At 34.2% G+C, this 20027-nt stretch overlaps 3 protein-coding genes across 7 annotated transcripts in view; 2 read left to right on the plus strand and 1 right to left on the minus strand.

The window, feature by feature from the left end:
• On the plus strand, window positions 1-1491 carry LOC105677434 (thioredoxin domain-containing protein 17). The gene is made up of 4 exons (XM_012376048.2): window positions 1-271; window positions 336-509; window positions 1027-1108; window positions 1262-1491. The coding sequence occupies exons 2-4, from the start codon at window positions 365-367 to the stop codon at window positions 1416-1418; spliced, it is 384 nt and encodes a 127-aa protein (XP_012231471.1). The 5' UTR covers window positions 1-271; window positions 336-364; the 3' UTR covers window positions 1419-1491.
• Window positions 837-16725, minus strand: LOC105677431 (SEC14-like protein 2). 2 transcript variants are annotated; one of them, XM_012376041.2, is made up of 12 exons: window positions 16584-16725; window positions 14502-14682; window positions 12039-12212; window positions 7973-8042; window positions 7265-7308; window positions 5716-5833; window positions 3805-4014; window positions 3638-3718; window positions 3023-3222; window positions 2408-2553; window positions 2193-2347; window positions 837-2126 (listed from the first exon to the last, which is right to left on the minus strand). In XM_012376041.2, exons 3-12 carry the CDS (start codon window positions 12087-12089, stop codon window positions 2026-2028), a joined length of 1176 nt encoding a protein of 391 aa, XP_012231464.1. In that variant the 5' UTR covers window positions 12090-12212; window positions 14502-14682; window positions 16584-16725; the 3' UTR covers window positions 837-2025. The 2 variants fall into 2 exon arrangements, with proteins under 2 accessions (XP_012231464.1, XP_012231463.1); XM_012376040.2 differs by lacking the exons at window positions 14502-14682; window positions 16584-16725 and adding an exon at window positions 13274-13481.
• LOC105677432 (calcium release-activated calcium channel protein orai) overlaps window positions 13623-20027 on the plus strand; it is a 19497-nt gene continuing 13092 nt past the window's right edge. The window contains exon 1 of one of the 4 annotated variants that reach the window (XM_012376042.2): window positions 13623-13895. In XM_012376042.2, coding sequence (XP_012231465.1) covers window positions 13808-13895 — 88 coding nt within the window. In that variant the 5' untranslated portion in view covers window positions 13623-13807. Of the gene's footprint in view, window positions 13896-16566; window positions 16711-18570; window positions 18735-18766; window positions 19098-20027 lie in introns of those variants that run through there. The other 3 variants (XM_012376045.2, XM_012376046.2, XM_012376043.2) reach the window with 3 other exon arrangements.

A 20027-nucleotide genomic window follows, 5' to 3' on the forward strand; every position in this document is an offset into this window, starting at 1 on the left:
GAAAGTACGTCATCGCTCAGTCTTTGACGTCATAAGCACCCATATAGCTGCACCGTTGCAAATTGTGCAACTTTGCGAAATCGCAATCAGGATCAGGTACGACGCCGAATTCGACGTCGAGTGCAGGAATTATTTTATATGCTGAATAAGGGGATTATATTAAAAGCGATTTATTGGCTAATTATTGGTCCGTTTACTCGTTATCGACGTGTGTGATAAAAACAAAAATGAGCCAAGGTCGATAACATATCGTATACTATCAGAGATAAAGGTAGGCGGATAGCACTTGCAGTCGACAAACTTCACAAGTTTCTCAACATTCGTGTTTTGAATAGGACCGATCAGCTGGTGAGATCTGTCAAAAATGGTGCGGCGTCATCACGTGCAAGGATATGAGAATTTTCTCAAGTACGCGGAGGACCTGGAGGCCGTCGAGCCGACTTACATCCTTTACACCGGTACAAAACTGCCGGACACCGGCAAGAGTTGGTGCTCCGATTGCGTAGAAGGTAAATGGATTTGCATATACGTCAATGACCTAACCTCTTTTATGTTTTGTTTTCATCACACTCTGCAACTAGGCAAGTAAAAATTTGACAAGCGTTTACATTTTGATTAGGTTTGGAAAATAATAAAGGGCTAACGATGAAACAATGGAAATAATTAGTATAAGATGTAAATTTCCTTAGCATTGAAAAATTGACATTCGCTTAACACTAGTTCCAGAATAAATATTGTTCCATTCGTCATTTAGAACTTTTCCATTAAAATGCAATTACTGAAAATATGGGAAGAATTTAGAAAAGGGCTTATTCGTTTTTGATTGAGATCCCCTCTACTTTATAATTATTTTTTAATGGTGCATATACAGTACATATACAGTACAGAACAAAGAAGTAAACATGTAAATATTAGTATAATGTCATTTTCATTTACTTATCTTCATTTTACTTGGATCATAAAGACTTCCACCGACATGAGCTATATATCTTATTCTTTATCTTATCATACTATATGATTTTTCAGCTGAGCCATTTATTGAGAAAGGTTTCCAAGGAGCATCCGATAAAACACAATTAGTGATAGTAGAAGTCGGAGACCGGCCATTGTAAGTTAAAGTATACTGTTTTATTATAGCAACTGTTTTGTTTTTATTCAATCAACTAATTTGTTTTTATACAAATACCATTGCCACGTAGTAATTACTATCTACATTAACATGGAAGAAAACTTAGAACTTGTTTTTTATATATTATTCTAGTTGGAAAGATCACAATTGTCCATTCAGGACGAATCCTGTTACCAAATTAAAGGTCTTGCCAACTCTGGCTAGATGGGGCACTCAGAAACGTTTAGAAGGCGACCAATTATTAAAACCTGAGCTTATCGATATGCTACTGACGGATGAGGACGACTAAGTGCTTCATTTTATAATACATTTTTTGTATTTTATATAAAAAGGTATATTATATAATTCTCAATTCAGTTATATGTTGAGACACATTTTCATGTCCCAAGCCATATATTGCCCCATCCTTTTTTACTATCACTAGCCACTTCCATTATATTATAATATACTGTGCTCGTTTCGGAGAAAGAAATAATCTAACGATCTGTGATCTATGAATCAGTAATCTATGAACAAAGCTATGAATAAAAATTAACATATAACGAATCACATAACAAATTTAAGTAGTAAAATATACATCTTGTGCTATTATATTAAAAAATTCAACGCAATCTTTAAAATCATGATCAAATTCTACTTGTTAGATATACATTGGACGGTAAATCTGTAAATTCGATCAAAAGATTTATTTTTTATTCAAATTTATAGCAAAATCTGCGTGCAAACAAAAGTCACTGCACTAGGAAAAATGTAAGCGTTACTTTTGAATTGCACGTTGTATAAGATAATTATTTCCTCAAGTATTTAATTTAGTTGAATTTATTATTAAGTAAAGAAATGTGTTTTAAAATCCAGGATAACTGTAAATTTTCTAACAAAACCTGTTTTGTTAGAAATTACGTTACATTCTGTATTTCCGCCGGTGGTAGCATACGTACGGAATAATGAACCTTTTTATTCCTTAGGAAACTGTAACTATTGTCGAAAACGATGGAATCTGAAAGAAAAAAGTTTAATATTATTTGTGGTTTATTAATCGGCGAATTATTCGATATGAACTTACAGGTTGCCGGCGCTTCGCAGGTCAGAAGTCCCATCTCTTCCGACTGATGAGATGCGACCCTTCGAACAGGTATAACTTCCGTTCGTATTCCGTTTGACGCATCCTTTTTGAGAATCCCGAACTTAATATCATGACCCTCGCTTCGAAATTCCCAACTGCACAGATGAGCCGCACGCTTAATGGTAAGAGAAACCAGATATCTCCAAGATATTTACCTTAATATAGAACCTTCTTGGGGCGCGGAGATATCGAACTCCAATTTTCCGCCTTTCCGTACGATAACGGTGGTATAATCTTCGTTTGACTTGATATTATCCGCATTGGCGTACATTTCTTTAGGTATCTTGCCACCTTGGCAAACCTGAAAACAATCTCAAATATTATTCTCTGAGATGCAACATGATAAATTAATAACATTTGAAAGAAAGTAAATATGTATATTGTGAGCAATTGAATACTTTATCGTACGTATCACTAGGTATCTTATCATCTTTACATCTGAAAACAATCTCAACCACTTCTGAGATGTAAAATGATAAATTAATATTTGACACAAAAAAAGGTACATTTATTATTTAAAATTACGACTCAGAAAAATGGCCCACTAAAATATTTTTCCAAGTAGAGCTGTTAATTTTTAATATTAAACATTTTGCGGTACTTAATATTAATTAAAGGACAAGTCTATTATTCATATAACATATTAAACATATTAAAATTTTCATATTTCGCCGAATGTCATGTTTGAATTGTACAATTCGATAAATTGTATAATTTGACAAATTGTATAATTTTACGAAAAACGTAAATTGACGAAGTTTCTTACTAACTTTTGTCGCAAGTCTTGGGTTGCCATCCGGATCCGTTAACGACCCACCGAAATGGGCTGGTAATTGATCCTTTGGTATTACTTTCAATATCATAGGTTGCCATTTCGAAGGATCAGCTTTGTAAATTTGTATTTTCGAAATTGTGTATTCATTCATGAATTTCTTGACAATGCTGAAAGCAAAGGCGAACACCCTTGGAGCTGCAATAATAATTTTAGAAATTACAAAAATTGCATTATTAAATACTTTTTTTTTAGTATATAAATCATTCAGTAAAGCGGTTTTCTTATTTTTATGAGCAATAGATTTATAATCGGCCGGTTGTAAATTATACGTGTGAAATTTTAGATTCTAATTCTAGAAGTTAGCGCTGATCGCTAATTGAAATTATACGATCGAAATTTTATTGAGATTGATTATTATTCAAAACTACAAAAGATGCGTAAAAAAAAAAAAAAAAAAAAAAAAAAAAAAAAAAAAGATTTTGAAACATTTTTTTAGATATTTGTATTATTGTTGGCAGTTTTTTTTCCGTCAATACGATTGAGAGAATATCTACTTCATTTCACATTTATTTATATCGCAACTATAATTTTCATATTCTGTCGAACTTACCATTAATGATAAAGCATACTTTTAGAATTTCCGGATAATTCGACTCGTACATTTGGATAAGAGCGAGGACCAATTCGCCAGCTGCAACAGGCATCGATAAAATAACGATAGAAAATAAATCGGCAAGAAGCACCGACAAATTTCCGAGGTTTATCCGAATACGTTACCTGGTTTCCACAAATACTGCTTAAGATTAAATCCTTCCATGTCAAAGACGACAGTCAGTTGATTGGCGACTTGTCCGTGAATCTTCGATTGCTCCCTGGCCAAATTCAAGTAATAATCCAAGAACTTTATCATATATTTGATGAAGTCGTTTTGACTTATTACGTGCAATGCTCCGTGCATATCTAGTCCGGCAAATGGTACGATGATAACTACAAAAATATTCATTATTATGTATTTTTGAAAAAGGCTATTATGAATTCACGATCAATTCATAATGCGAATTTCGAAAGCACTTTTCTTGTCTCATTTTTTTTTTATTAAAAGTTAGATTTTTCTATTAAAAGTTTAATAGTAAAGATTTCTCTAAATATCGAGTATTCGATTAGAATTGCCGTTCTATACTGAATAATTTTATCAAGTATAGTCGTTATGTGAAATGCGTTGCTGTTTTTCAGAAGAATTCTTGCAAGACTGACACAAATCTCTCATTTTTCAGAATGCAATTCTTTTTAGATTCAAGATCTTTTTTTGCTACATCTTTAAATTCACTTTACAAATATCAAATATATAAGAATGTTAAATTTGAGCTTATTAGAATTCCAATAATCCGACAGGAGGTTAATAATTTTATTGGAATTAGATTTTAATTTTGTTGTCAGAATTTGTTCTCGACATCTATAATTAAGTAAAAATTTGGTTGATGCAACGACGTTTAAAATTTTAATAGCTTTCGAATAAGATTATTTATCAGATAGCTACGAAACATAAATATCGCAACTTATGTAAGAGAAATAAAGAGATTAATTGGAAGAAAATAATACATTTCGAAATAACGCAAAATCGCGGTCACGATCTTTACATCTTACATATTTCTCATAGGGAAAAGTTGTGCTCTTAAAAAAACATAGACCTTGACCGAATTCTTCCCCCAAATGTCGAAACTTGTTGCGTTTCAGGTTTTAAAATCCGTCGACTGTTATATTTATGAGTCGAGGGCTGAATTAACGGTCATGAGAAAATATTCCACTGTCATATGCGATCGAGTTATAAATGATATTAATTCGATGGACTTTCACTGCAATTATGTCAATGATATTCACATTTCAATAGGATTTTTACAAGTCTCGATAGAATTGTCGTTTGGAGGAATAATCGTTTTTAGAGAAAGTAAAAAATCAATTTTTTTCTCGCTTTTTTTAAGCTGAAAATTTTTAAAATATGTATGTTTCTGATACATTAAATCGAGTTAGAAATAACGCCAGAGGATTCTAAGGATTCAGAGGATTCTAAGGATTCTATAAAAAGAATCTTCAAACAAAAAGTTTGCCTTTAAACTCAGCAGGTAGAAATTTTGACCTGCTATTTTTACTATTTTGTCTACTTTTAGTGTATATGCACGAAACAAAATATCTCTTTCGACTTTTCTCGTGACAAGAGATTTATGGTTTTAACTGACAGTATTCGTGTGTCCCTTTGCGTCGATACGTTTTCTACCTGCTTTTGTGTAGTTCGGATGGTTCTGTTGAAATTTTTCTTTTTTTCGAAAAATCCTTCTTCAGTTATTTTCTCGCAATTTATTTACTTAAGGAATATACAGTGGCGTACTTAAGGAATATACAATTTTATTACACTTTCTTTTTTATAAATTAGAGTACAAAATGTCACTGGTCGGAAACTTTTGCACGCCACTGTATATTTTTTTAAATCGTACAATATTTTTAAAAGCGTATAAATAAAAAATATTTAGAATCGAAAACCGTAAAATATTGCAAATTTCATGAATAATTTATTATTTGTTAATTATTTTACTTGAAAAGAATTAACAAATCTAATTTTTATTTCAAGAATTCGTAGATTTAAAAACTGATTTATATTAGAAAAAAAAGTAAGGTGAAGAGAAAAAAAATTACTTGGTGCGCCGTCCTTGTCGAATCCGCTTAATCCATGAGGAAAATAATCCAACATTCCATTATGAGGATTCCACTCAGATATATTATCAGCGTCGTATTGTTTTCGCCATTGCAAAGACTGCGAATAGATATTTTCCTTCAAATATTTATCATTATCTAATCATTACGAAATCGTGTAAGATAGCGTTGAATCGTAATCAAAATTATCAATGAAATAATTTCTGATTGTTCGGTATTGCATCGGTGAACAGATCTTGTTGAACATTTTGAATATTTTTATATAGGGAATAAAAAAATAGGATCTCGGAATTTTTCTACTATCTTTACTATGTCTAACAATGCGCGCGATGTTTCAAAATATGTTATTTAAACACATGGGGTATTTATATAATGTAACGTGATGTAGCATGTGGCGCATTAAAACACGATTTCCGTGGTTGCAAGAAGTTTAAAAATGTCCTGCGCAAGGAACACTCTTCACGACTGATACTTAACGATGACAAAATAATGGGGTTTCACGCGCGATAGAAAGTGAAAAGGGTAATTTCCCGCGGGCATCCACGTCGGAGATTACCTCGGAGAATATTAGTTGCTTTGCACTATGCACTTCCCGATTTTCAATCATCGTGAAACTTCTCTAAATGAGAATCGCAAGACGGGGACTTTGTACATGCTTCAAGGGAATTGGCTTATTACTTTCAACTTGCAAAACAGCACAGATTGTAGAAAACGGACTTTCTATTTCGTATAAAACATATCCGAGAACAAAAAAGCGAAATCTACGATAATTCATAATTATAGGGGTTTGTCACTTAGTTTTTATTTATTTATTTGTCCGTGAATCATGTTTTCGTTATTATGTCGAGCGTAGCACGTGAGTTAACCGCTGGAAAAAAAATCGTTAGTTACAAAAAAATTAATTATCATTATACTTATACATTATACTTAAACTTCATATCATTGAATATGAAACGCGTCACATAAACTGCATCAATAAATTTTTCTTGTGACTGCAAAAATTAGTTTATAAAGAATTATATAAGTTACAGTACGTTTTATAGTTAAAAGACTTACTGAGTCTATCTATTAAGCTTGCCGGACGAAATTGAATTGCAACAATATCTATTTTTTTTGGAATAGCATGTCAGAAACGGATAGATTTCTTATTAAAATATTCTAGGTGATGAGCTAGTCTTCAGAGTGCAACGAGCCATGTCGCAGCTCGCTGAATTTGTGCCTGCCACGTTAATATTTAATGACTCGCGGGTAATTCACGTAGCAGAGAAATTCAAAAGGCTCGGTGACCATATCCGGAACGTGTTTCACCAGACTTTCTCAATTGGATTCGCCTGTGTTTTGTTATCAAGAATAGAGAGCTTAATCCGTAAAGATAGTTCGAACGTGTAATCAGCGTCCGGTCGCTGTAAAAATGGATGCACGTATTTATTGTATGTCGCGTAGAAACAAGACATTATTTTGCACGTGTAAGATAAACGGCTGCGATTATGTCTTAATCGTATGCACTTTGATGTCGATTAAATATACTTACGTCTCTCAGCATCTTTTCCGCCGCAGTAGGATCCCATTTTCTCGCTAAAATGTAGAAATACGAGTTTATTCGAACTTGCATTATAGCTTGCGTGTAATATTTTTTTATATAATTGAAAATGATGTAAAAAAAAGAATTGCTATACATCTGTGACATTTAATGCACAAATAATTTGTCAATTTACATAAAATGTTAAAAATTGTAGAATAAGTATAGAATAAGTTTTCGATCAAATTTGTGATAACAGAAATGAACAAAAATTGCAAAATAAGCAATCTGCAACGATTGGAAAATTTGCGGAATAAGCAAAGCTTTTACATCGATTGAAATGAAGCCTCAATTTAATACGCAATCGATTACACGTTTTAAGTTCTTTCGTTGTTTAATGACGGATGAATTGTGCATTATTTAACATGAATCACAGTTCGTTTTTGAAACAATTAATAATCGACAAACTCTCTCTCTTTTTCTCTTTCTCCCTCTCTCTCATTTCCGCGATTTCCGTCGTCTTATTTCAAAAGAATTTACCTAATTATCTCGTTAAACACTGCCTCGACATCCGCGGCGAGGTAAGAAAATGATAGATGCAATGTTGGAATATACAAATATTTTTTACGCATGATTACACCGTGCACGCAAAGTAAAGGATGATATCTACCGAAATCACGAAGTATATTTCCTTCGATAGCATTAATATCGAATCAATACCTCTTAGCCAACGAAGCAGAAAGTGGTCGTCGTGGTGTGGCTGCAAAACATCTTGCACGGATCGCCTGAACTGCAAACAAAGAACACAGGCTTGTTATTATCTTGCACGTCATCGAACGATGACTGTCGAAATTATCCATTCACGCGTGCTTCAAGCGGTTAGCTTTTATTTTTCATATTTACTTTTATTTTTCATATTCATATTTACGCCGCAAGCGTTTTTATCTATACGTTTTTTTCCGGAAATGTATCTGCCTGTTTTAGCGCCGCAACCAAGTCCTTATATACAATTCGTGATTATAATTTACAGGAAACGCAGCCGTCGTCACTTGCGAGGAAGTGAAACTTCCTCGTCGATTCCCCGACTCGACGTTGTCGATGCTTGATGTATTGACAGGACGGTCTACATTGACTTGTTACTAGCGGAGGTTCTCATCAAAGTGTTACTTTTACTGAGACTTGTAGAAAATCATGGAAAATATAGATTTTGGCGATATGAGTGATTATTTTACACGCTCGTTTGTGTTACATTTCTTACGTACAACGCGATCGGAGAACTTTTATAAATATTCGGGCGGCGTACGTCAAAAATAAAAGTTTGCATAAAAGATACGTTATACCGTTATTTCTTTCAAAAATAAACAGCTCGGATCAAATTAAATAAATTAGCGTCGTTTCACAAGCGGTTAGAAGAAACGGATTATTTCGCAAATGAAACTTCTAGCATGCAACTAGGCGATCAAAAAAATTCTCTTAATTCGTCGATGAATTACTAGAAAAATGCCTCCGTAGAATTTTAATTCGCAACTTTCAATTACCGTAGAGCGTAAAACGCGAGAATTGAGAAGTCGAAATAAATTGCTCAGCGCACTACAATCTGTTTATTACCTGATCGAAGCGAATCGTTACGTTGTACACAAAATTAGTGATACGATATGTGGAATGTGGATCTCTTGCATCACGAGACAGTTGCTATTACAACATCGGTTCCATGGTCGATGGACAAGACCGGGAAAAGTGTGCGAAGGTAACCACGACGCTCTTATACGTCACGTATCATTATTGGGCGACGGGTAAACCGGTTCGCGGCTCTGCCGCGAAAAAAACTCTGCGCGTTTTGCCTACATACATTCGCAACTTGGCTAAGTCTGCGTCGCACTTTGGTAAAGCTAAATGCATTGTTTTGCAAGTGTTCGATCGTAACGAGCGGAAAGTTCTTTCTAACTCCGTGGCTTCGAGCGCGCAAGCCATATCGCGTTTCGACGCTAATCGGTGAAAAGCGCGGCCGGCAAGATCGGAGCCTGCGAACGCTAACATTTTGTCTTCGTTCTATTTTTCGAGTCGTCGAAATATTTGCGACACGCTGTCGCGTTAGATGGATATATCTGGATATTTATAAATGTTCGACTGAATATTAAATAGATTGAATATAAAAAACAGATTATAATTGAGTTGTTTTCTCAAATGCTTTTCGTAGAACTCGCTTACGATAGTAGAGTAATTAACTGCCGAATCTATTATTATATTGAGAAGGAAAAGCGCGTGGTAAAAACAACTGGTGACAATACAACACAATTTTTTCTCATTGAGAATCTTTGTTTTGCAAATGTAATTGTCAAGGATGAAAAAAGTTGCGCACAGCGCATTTTGCTTTCAGCAGCGCAATGCATGTCGTAATATTTTCAGCGTTTTTTGCGCTTACTTTTATCCTTTGCTTCAACTTTTTGTTACATTAAAGATGTTCAGAGAGGTCGTGCAAAACAGTCATAATTTTCTAAATTTGCTAAGTTGAGCGTTATTTTAACGATTATTTTATACGATTGCTTCGATCAGCGAGAAAAGATCATTCTGCGGAGTTTTCTCGCTTATTTTCGCATGCCGTAATCTAAGACGACGCACTCGAGGAGTGCTGAGAATCCGCTAAAGTGTGCCGTGCCCGCGTACGGGATTTGCACATGCCCGATTGTTCCCGTTTGCGCGAGCTATGACTTCAGTCACAGACGAATGAAAGTGTCGTCACTGACGCGACATTCCCTCTCATTCGGCGCGAGAAAACGCCCGATCCAGCCGGTTGGCATGGAATCGAAAAAATTACTAAATTCCGTCTTTATAAATATATATATATTATACAAAAAATATATAATTATGTAGATCTATAAAACTTTTGAATTCAAACAGATTTCGTAAGACGAGAAAAAAATCTTTAATATCAAAACGATAAATATGTATATGTTTTTTAAAATTATTTTTTGCTGATCTATCGTTATGATTTTATGGAAGATTATGTCGGGACTGGGATTCATAAACAATTTTTTTCTTGTAATTCAACACTGGCGAGAAGTAAAATTACCAATTATATTTCGCGATTCGATACATCTCGCTGCTTGAAATAACCGCCATTTGATCTTTGTTCCAGATACCGAGATGAACGATCGTGAGGTAGAAGAGCAATCTAGCGCGGTGAAATCTTCCCTCAATATCGTGAGTATTAAAATTTCTATCTTATTGAGAAATTGCGTTAATAAATCCGACTCACACGTAGCGTCTTCAAGGATATCTTCTACATGGATATATAATTTATTTGAAAGACTAAGTTTTTTCTCTTGCCACTTATTGAGATCTTAAGACTTTTTATTGTTCATTATATTGCTCCTCGGAGAATGTTACGAAATGTCACATTTATTTCTGTAATACGAATCAGTAAAATACGATATGATGCTAGTTTAAATAAGTAAATCTTTTTTTCTCCATCGGAAATTTACAAAACGATATGTAAAGTCTGATCGTCGGAAGAATACTTTTGCTTCATCAGCAAAGCGAAAGATAAGGAACGATTTAATTTATTTTAGCTATCATATTTCTTCCTGTTTTTCGATATATTAGCTTATAACAAAAAGAAAAATTTAAATGACAAATTTTTATTAGTGATTATGTTTTCTGATGAAAGTGGTTTCTTTGCTTAAAAAATGTTTTTTAAGTTTTAAAAAAAAGTGAAGGATCTGCTTGTGTGAAATCCGAAAAAGATCATCGTCGGTTACAACGATTACAAACGTTACGCAACACAAAATGATTCGAATACTCGTTTAGCTACTTGCGACTGTTTACGTTACTTTATGCGCGTCCTTTTGCATAAATTTTCAACAACTTCTCAAGTACTCGATAAATACTAATCTTATGCATTTACGTCATGTTATAATAATATTATGTCTAATTACATTACATGATTACATTTTTTACGCGTAATATTGATATTTCATTAATTTGATTATTATTACCGAATAAATTTGTTTGGGTGCGGCTTGAAAGTATATATTTGTTTGAAATTTTACTTTCTTCTTCAGAAAAAAAATTCTTATTTCTTTTTATGTCTTTATTTTAGAAAACTCTCCAACATGCAAAATGAAATTTTATCCATTATTGATATTTTTTTTTGCTTTCACCAAGAAATCAATCTCTCAAGTTAATTATAGTTTTATTCGTTTTTTATATTAAAATTTAACAGAAGAAAAGCTTTGTCAGCTTCTATCATGACTGTCATGAATTATTAATCTACTACTGCGTAATACATCTATTTGCGCAATAAAGATCACCAACATTTATCATCATGTTTGTATCAATTTAATTTTTTTGCTCTATAAAAGCATAAATAGACAAAATCAAGTTCAAGAAATCAATGTTTACTCGTTCTTGAGTTTGGATTAATTCAATTCTTAGTTTAATCACAAGCTATATTGCAATAATTGATTGCAACTGAATTAATTAAAGTGCTGCAAAATGACGTTTGTTGCATGACAATTAATATTAATAAAATAATCTCGCTACTTGTGAACTGGTGAACTAAAAGTTATTTCTAATCGTTTGAGTCGTCTTTAATTAATTAATTAATTATTTTAAAAAATTAATATAAAATATAATTTTTGCATTTCGCAAATGCATTTTAAGTGTCCATCACTTATGTCATATTGTTAAGAAAAATCAAAATATGTGGTTGCTTTACACATTAAGTATTTTAATTGATTTGTATTCGTGATAGCTTTGGAATTTGTAGAGTGAACTCATTACTTACTTTCATCAGTGCAAATCGCTCATCGTCTGCCAATTTCAACAATGTCGACATGCTTGCTGTTGTAATGATGTGATGATTTGATTGTAATCTTAATGTTGCTTCAGTTGCAAATCGTTGGTCCACGGTCTCTGATTTACAAGATCTTCGGAAATCACGTCTTTTATATTTTGACACCTACAAAAAAATAAATATAATCTAATAAGAATCGGGATGACTTGTGCTTTTTATCAAGATTACGAAGTGTATCTCTTATATATCTGATCTTTTTCGTTATTGTTATTTTTAAATATAATGTGAAGTTTATCATAAAATAATCGAAAAATTTATCGAAACAAAATATACTTTTGCAAATATATTGTACTTTCGGACTGCTACACTCAATAATTGTGTCGGATAACTTTTTTATCGAGATAAAAAATTATGAATATATAAATATACGAAAAATATAAAATTATGAACTTGACTTAACTACCGCTAATTACACATCGACTCGTTTATATAAAATATAGAAATTATTATAGAAATCAAGCTTAAGTAATCATTATTAACTGTTTCTTCAATTTGAATTTGTTTTATTAGTGTAGTTTTTAGTGTGAATTATAAATTACATTGAAGTAATTGGTAATCAACTGTGGATTAATTAAGGAACTGCAAAATAACAGAGTGAAACTTAATAGTTTTGTGTTGATTTGTGAGAAATGAGTTCAAAATCTGAATTTAAAAGAAGAACAGAGAGTTTTACTTGCCGTTCTTCATAGTATATTTAAGTTCGTCGTGAAGGTCAAGCCTTTCAAAATTTTATGTAAGAACAATGCAAACGATTTATTAGTGCAATTTCTATTCGAAGCGCAACAATCAACGCGTTTCACAGAATAATTAATAATAAGGCAATCTATTTTATCTGCGAATTTTTTTCTGCAAAAAATAGCAATGTTGATAGTTCGCTGATTGTTCGCTATAACGGCCGGTTAATTACAGAATTCGCGTATACCGCGGAATTGTCTAAAAACCGCAAACCATGCGTAGCGGCTTCTCACCGTTGATCGTTATCACATTCGACCTACGTAGAGACTCACGTAAACTAGGAGCACTAAATTCTTACAACACTTTACAATTATCATTGATTTTTATTGTACTTTAACAATTTATTCCAGAATGAGAAAAGCGTCAAGCAATTATTTATGCAATCAGAGTCTACAAAACAATACGCAAATATAATATGAAAAAATACACACACCTTTAGGGCGAGACACGGTACCGTGAGAACTTTCTAACACAAAATTGCAAAACTCTTGAAAACTTTGCGCACGATCCTAGAAATGTACAATCCTTGCGATCATCGGTGATCGCGGATGACTGACGAGTATTGTTTGCTAGGCGAACGAACGAACTCGTCCTCGAGGACTTCCCGCGTTTGCGGTTGCTCGGCGTCGACTGATCAATGCAACAAGTGTCCGTAAGTTGCGATTGCCGCGCGCTCGCGTCCGCTCGCTATAAAGGTGAGATAGATGTGTATTCGTCGCGGGGCGAGTGGCACCGGAGGAATGGATACCGGCCGCCATCCCGGCGATGGCTAGGTTCCAAGCGCGACGCCCCACCATCCACGTCCGTCGCCGTCATGGCATCGACCTCGGCGCGATCCGTTCCCAGCCACGAGCTGGTGCTTGAAGAGAGTGCGGCCGGCGACGCCGGTTTTCTTTCGACGCGGATCCCGGCGGCGCGTTTCAACATCGCACGGGCCCAACCGTGTCCGGTTATTCCGCTGCGAAATGAGGTCCAGCCCGCCACGACGCGGGTACACCGTGCTCTGGCGACGATGTAGCAACGAGTCGGAGCTCGACGCGTCCGTAGCACTCCGTGAGTAGCTTTCGCTCTGACTTCTGATGCTTGCAGCTTCCGCCGCCGTCTACGTCGACGCGATAATCTTAACACCTTACAGCGATTTCGTTGACGAATAACGTCGACGTTTCGTTCTTGATTTATTTAGATCAGAGCGCGAAAGATTCATTATTCTTCTATTAGATTTCACGTTAAATATAGAAATCTGCAATTTTTAACACCAAATTTTCTTCTACAATCGAATTGATTAACAGATACGGGAAACTTTTTTGCATTAAATAAACATTATAAGATGCAGCTAAAAATCCGTGTTCGTTTTATATTCGTGTTTCTTTTCAATATTTTTGCTCACATGGAGCAATAACTAATTTCTTGCACTGTTTTATTGCACTGAAAATGATGAGGATCTCTGTCTGCAAAGACGTATGGAATTGCAGGAAATTAGTATATAAAGTGTCCATTTCGAATTATTCATATTCAGCGTTAGATGTGATTGTTCAATTTAACGCGGCATTTATCATTCTAATATGAACATTATCTTCACGCAATCGTGAGTCACGATTTCTGTGAGTTTATATGATTACATTTAATGCTAAATGTGTTGTATGAATGATGAAAACTCACCGTTCAAATATGAGAGTGAGAAATCGCTCGCTATGACAACATTGGATCTTCATGCTATGTCAAGAAGCAAATCTGACTTTGGGCCACAATACAACATGCTCGTTTTCAAGGTCGATTTTATTTACGATAAATTGAGCAGCAAAGATATCATCTTTTATTTTACTGTAGGACGGCAGACATTCTGTAACGGAAAATTTTCGGTCAATGAACTGCTACCTATATTAATTGAAATTCAACTTTGTCACGAGCTGTAACATAAATTGCGTCACGAATGCGAGTGAAATACGATATCATTAGGCTTATCAATTCAGCAGCAATGAAAATTTTGCTGAACGTGACTCGTCACCGTGTTTTCGCTAGACTAGAATGATAAAAAAATAATTAATTAAAGTGATTAATAATCAAGGTTGGAAAAGTTACTTTATAAAAGTAACTCGTTATCGTTACCGTTCTTTTTTCTAAAAAGTAACTCGTTATCGTTACTCGTTACCAATTTTAAAAAGAAACTCGATACCGTTATCGTTATACTCAAAAAGTAATCGTTACAATTTCCGTTACTTTTTTTATATATAATACAAATTTTATGCACAATTTTTCTAATATAAGATTAAATTAAACACTATAAATTTACAGTAAGTAAACATTAAAAATTTTTAAACATTATTTTTTATTAAAGTAACAAAAATGATATAATTTTAATAATATATAATAAAAGTAATAATTTTGATAATAAGATATTTTAAATAAGAAAAATTTTTAAAAAATAATTTGTAAACAAGCTTTCTTAAAAATTTTTACATGCTGTAAATATAAATTAAAAAGTTTTCTTATTGTTAGTTTTTCTATGAATTCGTAGATATATAGAGTAAATTTGAAAAATGTAACGATAAAAGTAACTGTTACATTCGTTACTCGTTACCGAAAAATGTAACGAAGTTACTTTTTTCGTTAAAAAAAAATTTGTAACGCCATTACCATTACAGTTACAGAAAAAAAGTAATTGTAACGGTAACGGCGTTATAAATAACGCGTTACTTCTTAATCCTGAAAAAGATGAATATCAATCCGTTTATACAATAATGATAATACTTTTAAAAATTAGAATTGAAAACTTATCGGAACGTATATTATGTACTTTTGATGCACATCAAATTTATCATATATTATTTTTTATAATTTAATTTGCAAAATTTATACGGCAAAGACTAAATATTAATTAATCATTAAAATTAGAGAAAGATTAATCATTTTTAGATGTTGTAATATAATAATACTTTAAGATTAATTAGTGGCAAATGATCTTTACCTAACTTATCTCATTAATTTGATTAATATATCTGTTTGTACAAATATTTCTGATTTTTTTACACTACTTTCGCTAATTTGCATAATCCGTTATCCTCCTAATAATGAGAGCGCGTTACGTTGCAGCTGGTGGCGATATCTGACGACGAGTGTGAATACTTAGCTGCTTTGGGTGTCGCTTGTGGCTGGTTTACATGCGTGCGAGGCACATCAATATACAATAAAAAAACCATAGTTTCTAGGAAGTTTGTCTGACGATTTATTTGTTTCTAGGAAGCAAATTTTTTATTGGATATTGAAAGTGATGCATTAGACGACGAATGGAATGTGAATCAGCCATAATTACGTCGAAATCAAAATTTTAAACACTAATTTAAGCGCCAAAAATGAAAGAACAGAATGACAAACAGATGGCGTGAATTCATATAAAAGTACAAAGCGCTCGATTCACTGTACAAATGGTCTACTGTTCGAGTATTTTGGAAAAATAAAAGATCATACAGCGGTATCGTACGAGGGTTGTGAGTGTAAGTCGTTTTTTTGTATTCGGGTATGGCAATGCGCATATATACCTCGCTAGCGAGCATCGAGGGTGATCAGGGGGTGCGGCGAGGAAAGACGCATTGCGACCGACAAGCAGACTCGATTCGGTGAGCTTTCGCGCAATGATGCGTATCCGCGAGTGGTTTGTTTTTGCGAGTCGCTAATCGTTTTCGCGAAGTGAATCGAACGCTTCGTGTGCAGCCGCGTAGCTGAGAATGCGAATAGAGCGACTACCTTGTTTCGGCATTGAAGGCCGACGTATCCCCCGTGAAAGAGCAAATAAATCACACAGGAGGATCGATACCTTGACCTTAAGACACGTACATCCTACAACTTCGAAGGCTTGGCCAATAATTTTCACGTAAGTAAACTCTTTGCCTGAAAAAAATAATACGTATGCATTGTATTAGGACGTATATTTGCGAGATTTCATGAACAAAGGACAAAATGGTTCGTGAAACGAGTGAACGACCCTGCTGCTGTATAGGTTATGTTTTTGTGCAATTAGTGACGCTAATTTAAATGCATAACGAGAAAGGAGCTTGTGTAAATTGAAACGAATTCAACGGATTGATAAAAGATTGATAAGATACTACGTGAATAATTTTGCATTACAAGGACGAAGTTCTTGGACAAGTCATTCTCGCTATTTCTTATTAGCCTTTCCGAACGAGGATTTTTCGATTCCCATCAAATTCCTATCAAATTTTATTAATTAGAGCATAAAGTAACAAACGAAAAACGCTTACAATGTTTTTCGCACCAATTTTGGTATTTTTTTTATCCTAATATGATTACATAACAAATTTTACATAAAATATGTAATTTTATATGTACGAGCACAGCTGCCGAAATTACTTGCGTGAATTTTACGTGAGAAGCAAATCAGTTTATTATCGGCAGGATATTGTGTAATGTTAACGCTTGTATATTAATCCGATTCGCATAAGTCAACCAAGTGGAACGAAGGGTGTTACAAAGAGAACGGCAAAAGAGGGTCAAATTAGACGCACTGAAACTTAGGTCATTGAATACATAGATATTGTGAAATAGTTGGATGCAGGGATCGATATTATTTTAATTCGCTAATTTTAATTCGCTAATTTTAATTCGTTAATTTTAATTAATTTCAAGGTAATGGGTCTTCAGACTGGCCTTTACATCTATTTATAACTGAATTCATCCTGAGAGAATTAAAAATGATTAAATTTCCGATGTTATAAACACATTATTTTCCTTGTTCGTAAGAATAAACTGCCAATGACTAAGATATTTTATATCGCAAGATATATTTTGCACAGTGTAATAATATCAATTGCAAATTATTCCAATTATAGTATATTATTTTTATATGAGTTGCATGTATAATGCAGAAGATTTTATTCTAACGCTATCGACTTGTTTTCTATCAAATGTAAGCTCTTTTTATATAATTATTACAGCGTTATGACGCAAACGTTGAACTTCGATATTTAAAAAGTAATATGTACGCGTTTGCATATTCGTCTGCATATAAATAACATTGTCCTAGTCTGAGTTATGCACAAGGAACTATAATAATCTTTTATCAAATTTAATTATTAATTATCGGTATTTTTAGCTATTATTAAAAAAAAAAGGGATGAACATTGTTCCTAGGAGTTACGGATCTCTTTGTAAAGTTTACTCAAAAGAATCTCTCTTGTATCTAAAATTTTAATTTTTTGTTTTGTTATATTAATTGAAATAATAACAACTTACGAAATTGTTTCGAAGCTTTAGCTTCTCAATCCGTTCCGTACACAATAAAATTCTGAATTCCATGATCATACTCGTACCACGATCATTCCATGATTCTACTCGTACCGTCTGACGTGTCGGAATACCAAGACAGCTGATGACTCGCGGTAAGACGATTAAGTCCCGTTATCGTCGCGATAGCGATCGAACGATCTCACATTGTCATTCGCTCTCACATGACAAAAGTTTCCGCGCGCGCTCACTCGCAAGATTCCAGTTTTCTCGCGGTATATGTCGTTGCTTTCCTTGTTCAGTACGTGGCCGCGCTTTTCGTCCGCGAGCTCCGCTTTCGAGAGCAACGGGAGCCAGTCGGCGCACGCGAGCATAGCGTGAGTATCGCGCTATGGAACCCGAGTGCCGCGTTTCTCTTCCGCTCGGACGCGTCTCGTCCTAGCGGTCTTCTTCCTCTCGCCATGCGCTAACGGGTGTGTCTCTTCGCTCGTCCTATCGTCGCGTACACCAAGTGTCAGTTACGCGTCTGTGTGATTCGTGCCGGTTACTCCAAACACTCTTTACCGCATTTCTCGGCCTCTCACGTACGATTTTCGCAAATCCACCCGTTGTCGGCGATATTCTGAGAGATTTTCTTTTTTACCGGAATATAACGTAAGCAGATATTGGAATCTCGCTAGAATTTCGACGAGAGTTCGCATTTCTGTACTATAAGCACCGAAGAATTATATGTATATGTAGGCACATACATTTGCATATATGTTAGATGTACTTACAAGTGATAATGAAAATGTGACGAGGTGACGCGCAGTGCCGTTGCGTATTTATGGCACCGGAAATAGAGCTCATCGTCAATTTCAACGCCTGCTATCGTTAATTTCATTCTCCATAAATTGATGCAGGGATAAGTGTTCGCGAAGTTCGCGTACAAATTAGGTCATTGCGACTGTCACCGTTCTCTGTGGGCGCTAACCGTTATGAGTGCGGAAACCCGTCGGCGTGCTGACGTCGGCACTTGTAAGTTCTGGAAAATTGTTCAAATGACTTATTAATTGATTCGTTGGAACTCAGTAATTGCGACAGAGAAGTTTTTAATTGCTTTTTAATTAATTAATTTATCTTAATTTGTATATAATGATTTTCTCTGATCGACTCTTTTGCAAGATTTTGATACTTTTGGCGACGTGACTTAACAATTGTTTAGAATTTTTTGCTGTAAATGAACGATAAAAATAGTCTCAAATTGCAGTAACTTTAGTCTCGCTGTAACCTTGTTATAACCTAGCGATAAACGAAACTATTTTCTCAGTATTTTGCAAAGTTAATTGATGGCTCGTTGTTTACAGTAGAAAAAATAATCGAAAACACTTGCCAAATGGCGCCACTAAAAGTATAACATTGCGAAAAAATAGTGATCGAAGAAAATTATTATGCACAGAGAAATATAAATTTGATTTATTAATTTGCACTTTTTATTATTTATACTTTAGCGAAACGTGTACACAATATTTAACTGCACAAAGATTGATTTATCAAAATGGAAAGAAAAATCTACAAATCTTCTGCTGAGCTAATAAAGCGAGTTATACAAGTCGCGAACGCTAACTCTCTCATGTTGATTCGTTATCTTTCGAGTTTGCCTTTCATTGTTTGCGTAGAAAACAAATATGTGTTTAACTATTGAGTTGTTTAGCGTGAGATGTCGTGCTGATGCTTCCTTCGTTGCAAATAAATTCATCATTCCTTTGAATCGCGAATATTATTATCCACTTTTCTCCACGTTCGATTCTCGCGCTGAGCGAAATTTTGATGGATTTCCTGCGGTCGAAATAAATGAAACAACTCGTTTCTCGGCAATGCACATGTGTTGAACAGATTTTTTCAGGCTCAAAGTAGCTTGGATAATTACTCGTACGTCCGTACAATAACAGGATACCGCGAATAATA

The sequence above is a fragment of the Linepithema humile genome, chromosome 2 (assembly GCF_040581485.1).
Source record: "Linepithema humile isolate Giens D197 chromosome 2, Lhum_UNIL_v1.0, whole genome shotgun sequence".
NCBI classification, from domain to species: domain Eukaryota; kingdom Metazoa; phylum Arthropoda; class Insecta; order Hymenoptera; family Formicidae; genus Linepithema; species Linepithema humile.